The following is a 5,180-nucleotide window of genomic DNA, read 5'->3' on the forward strand; positions in this document are numbered from 1 at the left end:
TTGTCCTTGATGATGTTGATCGGCGCGCCGATTGTAATAGACAGGTTTTCATCAGCGTGAACGTTTATAACTTCCTCCATAGGTAGCTTGCGGCTGGCTGAACAGTGTTGCCTTTTATTTGCAAAGCCTCACGTGATATGCGTGCCATCATCTTTCCTAGTCGGTAAGAAATGTGGATTATGGTCTGGTTTGTTTTTTCTAGACGAGATGTGAAATGGAGAAATACCTGGCACCTCAGCTCCCGCCCGTTCCCGTCATCCCCGAACATAAGAAATACAGAAGAGACAGTGCCTCGGTTGTAGACCAGTTTTTCACTGACAGCGAAGGCTTGCCTTACAGCATCAACATGAACGTCTTCCTCCCCGACATAAGCCACCTGAGAACTGGCCTGTACAAATCCCAGCGACCCTGCGTAACCCACATCAAGACAGAGCCGGTCGCCATCTTCAGTCACCAGAGCGAAACTACTGCCCCTGCCCCTGCCCCCACTCAGGCCCTCCCCGAATTTACCAGCATCTTTAGCTCCCACCAGACTCCTGATGTGAACAACATTTTCATTAAGCAAGAGCTTCCTACTCCAGACGTTCATCTCTCTGTCACGCCCCAGCAAGGCCAGCTGTATCAGCTCTTGAGCTCGCCGGATTTAGACATGCCCAACACCACCGCTCAGGCGGGCGTGATGGACTCCCTGAACAACGTGTCCGTGCCGTCAGCCATGGCGGGCCTTAACACGCTCTCCTCCGCTGTCCCACAGACTGCCATGAAACAGTTCCAGGGCATCCCCCCCTGCACCTACACCATGCCAAACCAGTTTCTGCAGCAGCAGGCCACTTACTTCCCTCCTTCCCCCCCAAGCTCAGAGCCTGGAAGTCCAGACAGACAAGCAGAGATGCTACAGAATTTAACCCCTCCTCCATCATACGCCGCTACTATAGCTTCCAAGCTGGCAATTCACAACCCGAATTTACCCGCGACTCTGCCCATAACCCCCCAGAACATCCAGCCGGTCAGATACAACAGGAGAAGTAACCCAGATTTGGAGAAGAGACGTATCCACTACTGTGACTACCCCGGTAAGCAACCTGTGCCAGAAAATCCCAGCTCTTGCAATAAAAAAAAGTGCTAATAATCGTCAATGAGGTATAAGTGGTTTTCTTGAGGCGTAGGCCACACCTAGGGAGAACCAAATAATTTCTTGTCAAAGTAGCACTGCTCTTCCTTGTTGTTTTATTTGTGTGGCACACTTTCACGTTCTTTAAAGAATATATACCCTTTTCATCTTGTCATTTGTAATTCTCTTAAATAACTAAGATTATTTTACCATGCTGCAAAACTTGTACTCCTTGGAAAAAAATATAAAAATCATTGAAAAGGATGGCCTTCTCTATGGTAAGTCAATGTGACTGTGCAGCTCGTGCTCTCACTTTGTCAGTACCCGTGATGGAGCAGAAGGTCACTTTGTCCAACACAGTACAGCTCAGTTTGAATCTGCTGGCACTGAAAAATTTATTTCGGCTCCCAGCAGCCAAGGCCATGGCCGAGTCTTCCCTGTTACAAATGGGGAATTCAGCTGCCTGCACAAATCCATTAAAGCTACATCTGAAAATTGTCCACAGATAGATAGATTCCCTTCCAGCCTCTGCTTCTCCTGCGCTGAAGGCAGAGAGGGATCTGAGTATGAACTGTGGCTCCATGTAGTAGGTGATGGCAGATACAAGTCACTCACGTCCATCCGAGCACCGAGAGAAATGGCTGCTCGTGTTGATCCCCTTTACCAAGACAACTCTCGGAGGTGTGTCACCAGTTTGGTGTGCCGTAATGGCAGATGCTGAGCAGAGGAGTTATGCTGAGCCTTGGGTAGAGTTGACACCAAGTCTGGCCTGATCAGATTCTCTAGGAAGTTTTTAAAAAGTAAAGTCCCCCTCTGAGTTGTTAATTCAGGTCACAGGTGTTACTGTATGCAGCTTGTAGGAGCTATGGGTGTATGCTGCGTTACAGGGTGGTAAGTCTACCAGAAACATACACATTTTTCTCTTTGTCTGTGTAAAGTAACATACCTGCAGGAGCTTTCAATAGCAAATTTTGCTCCTAAATGGTGGTGATACCAGAAGGTAGTGAACTTAAATGCGTCACCTAGTGAGGGAGTTTAAGCGTAACATGGAGCGTTCCTGTTCTCCCTGCTGAAGTGCCTCTGTGCTTTTTTGTTCTGTTTTGTTGTAGGCTGCACAAAAGTTTATACAAAGTCGTCTCATTTAAAAGCACACCTGAGAACTCACACAGGTATGTACTCACTCCCTCTCTGTCCCTTGTTTGTTCATGGCTTACACATTTTCTGAGAAAGCAAGCACATTTGAACTGCCACCCTCTCCCTGTTTTCTGTAGATGGGTGCGGGTGCCAGCTGGCCGTTCAGAAAAAATTAAGGTTTGGTTAATTAGAAGGAAAATTGCTTTTATTCCTAATGCAGTTTGGTTAAACCTTTTATAATACAGAACTCAAAATAGCTAAAAGCAGAACAGAGGGAAACTTTCCTTTTAAATTTAAAATGACATGAAGTGTAAAAAAAAAAAAAAAAAAAAAAGGACTTTTTGTTCCCTTGAATAATGAATAGTTATTTTCAAGATTTATCTAAACAGATAAAATTTTCTTTGACCTGTTAGAATTACTTTATTGTAGAATTTTTCAGAAACATCATGAGAACTCCCAAGATAGCTCCATTTACTTCATCCTTAGCATTAAATGTGCTTGCTTTTTTTTCTTCTTTTAAGACAAGTGGTTCTATATACTTACTGTTTTTAAAAAAGACATCATTTCAAGGTTTTTTTGTCAATGAAGACATTCAGATGGAGGAAGTGAAAAGTGTGAGACCATCACACTTGGGTTTCATACCTCGATCAAATTCTGCCTGCAGCTTCAGAGGCAGTCCTTGTTCATGGGCCCATGGCACAGAGCTGGGGCTGGGGGTGGAACCACCCTAGGTGCTCCTCTAAGCGTTCACCTGCCGAGGCAGAGGGATGGAGGAGAGAGGGAAACAGGGAGGAAAACATAGCTCACCAACAGCAGCCCTGAAGCCACTGAGGACGTTTTTTTGCTGGACTTTTAGTACAGAACTGCTGATGGTAAATCGGTGAAAAGCACGTGGCTGATTTTGTAATGAAATCAAATGAGAGGGCTGTGACTCCTGTTTACAAAACCAAGTATGAACCTCAGCGTTTTTATGCACGGACCTCAGTTCAGGGCAAAACACAAGTCACAGTTCAAGCAGCTCACTTATTGAAGCAGGCTGTCGGCGCAGCGGCTACGCTGTTCAAGTACTGGGGTTTCACCTAAGTTTAAACCAAAAGTCAAAACAAAACTTAGCATGAGCTATGATCTAACAAAATGTTTCACCATCTCTATGGAAACACGGCCTTCTATTCAGCAGCTGTTTTGAATGGATCGTTAGATTATCGTAAAGAAATTGAGTATCTCCGGGCTAAATGTTACTATGGAAATTTTGTTTTGATAAATGAAAGAGTTATCTGTGTTGCAGCCACACTGAAAAATTAAAAGCAACTGTAAAAAGATTATCGCCTTGCGTTAGTAAGAGGCTAAACAGGAGCGCTATTAAAATATTTTTGATATATATAATCACTCATTAGCAGTAAGCTTAGTAAGAAAGGAATATTTTCATGAGGCTATAAATCTGAATGTCAGAGTATAATGCCATTGCTCTTTAATAAATAATCTGTAAATTTAAGAGGCTGCAATTTCTACTTAGGTGCTCTAGCGAGCAACTAAATACCAGTTTTAAATGTCGCTTGCTATTGTACAGTAACTAGGAAGAGAGATAAAACATACATTTTTCCTTTTTAAAATCAATTGACATCTTTTTTTGTACCTTGAGCAGTAATGACTTTAGGGTTTATAAGGTTAATACTTGCATGCATAGAAGTAAGTACCACATTGCTAATATATGTTGCTTAGGGACATTAGCATTTACTGTTGCCTTCACTTTTTTACCTATAGATATTTGACCTTAGAAATGTGGATAAATGTACAAAGGTCAGAGGAGCTGATGTATTCATGGAAACAAGAATGTTGTTTTAGATAAAAATCTAGTGAACTTAAGCAGGTCTGTAATACAAAGGGTCTTCTGGGGAGGTGAATGGAGGGATAAACTGTCTACAGAGTGTTACATGCAGGAATGTGAGGCTGTATCCTGTTACCTGCGTTATTTCAGAGTTTGTATTAGTTCAACTCTCTTGAATATTCCCGTAATATTTGAAGATTTCCAGCACCAATTCTGATCTCTGCCTAAACCTATGATTGAAATGTGTATTGCGAGAAAGATCCCTGTCTTAACCCAGCATGGTAAATTGATTAAACGTTTAAGTAAACGGGCACAAACTCGGGGAAACCTGTGAAGTTGCACAGCTCCCCCAGCAGTGCAGGGGAATCACGCTATTGATCTCCAAAGAGAAGGGCTCCATGCCGAGGGCTAAATTTGGGTGTGTGCCTCTGTGCATCCCATCCCCCAGAACTGTGAACTCGTACAGCATTATTAAGCTTTGATTTTTTTTTTTTTTTCAAAGAAGGACTTTTGTGAAGCTTTTACCTTCAAAGTCTAAAGCAAGTGTCACGTAATCCATTTTAATAAAGTTGTGTGTGATATTCTTTCAAATCCCTTCAGGGACAGCAGACCTGTTTATCTGGCTAAACCTGTTCTTCAGTTAGTAATCATCGACCACTGAAGTTGTTTTCTCCTTATTCTTAGTTTCTTAACAATACCTTTTAAAATTGGCTGCAGTCTCTCTCTCATCCTAACCAGTCCCCACCCTTCTCAGAAATCTGTCATCTTAAAATAAAAGAGCCTGCAGCAGAGTTTGTCTGCCATTAAAAGTCAAGACAGACCTTATAGTTTTCCTTTTGTATTGGAAAATCTCGTCCTTTTCACAGTATTTATTTAGCAGCCTTTCTCTTCTGAAAGGCTTTCACTGAGTTTAGTAGACATTCTTTGAGAACAAACCTACAGGAAATGTTCCTTTTGATTGGTGGAATGTAGGCAGTAGTCTTTTTTCCAAGTCAGGTATGAACACACTGTCAGACTTCATGAATTACATTTCAATAAAACTATAGGAAATGAGCAAGAGGAAAATCCCTTACATTTTTTTCTTAGGTGTTCCCAAGGTGTTTTCCCTAC

General features: G+C 42.4%; 1 protein-coding gene across 1 annotated transcript in view; it reads left to right on the forward strand.

Moving 5' to 3' along the window:
- Nucleotides 1-208: 208 nt before the first annotated feature.
- KLF5 (Kruppel-like factor 5 (intestinal)) overlaps nt 209-5,180 on the forward strand; it is a 15,260-nt gene continuing 10,288 nt past the window's right edge. The window contains exons 1-2 of the mRNA XM_008945524.1: nt 209-1,073; nt 2,221-2,280. Coding sequence (XP_008943772.1) covers nt 215-1,073; nt 2,221-2,280 — 919 coding nt within the window. The 5' untranslated portion in view covers nt 209-214. The remainder of the gene's footprint in view (nt 1,074-2,220; nt 2,281-5,180) is intronic.

This window comes from Merops nubicus, unplaced genomic scaffold (assembly GCF_000691845.1).
Source record: "Merops nubicus isolate BGI_N331 unplaced genomic scaffold, ASM69184v1 scaffold1728, whole genome shotgun sequence".
NCBI classification, from domain to species: domain Eukaryota; kingdom Metazoa; phylum Chordata; class Aves; order Coraciiformes; family Meropidae; genus Merops; species Merops nubicus.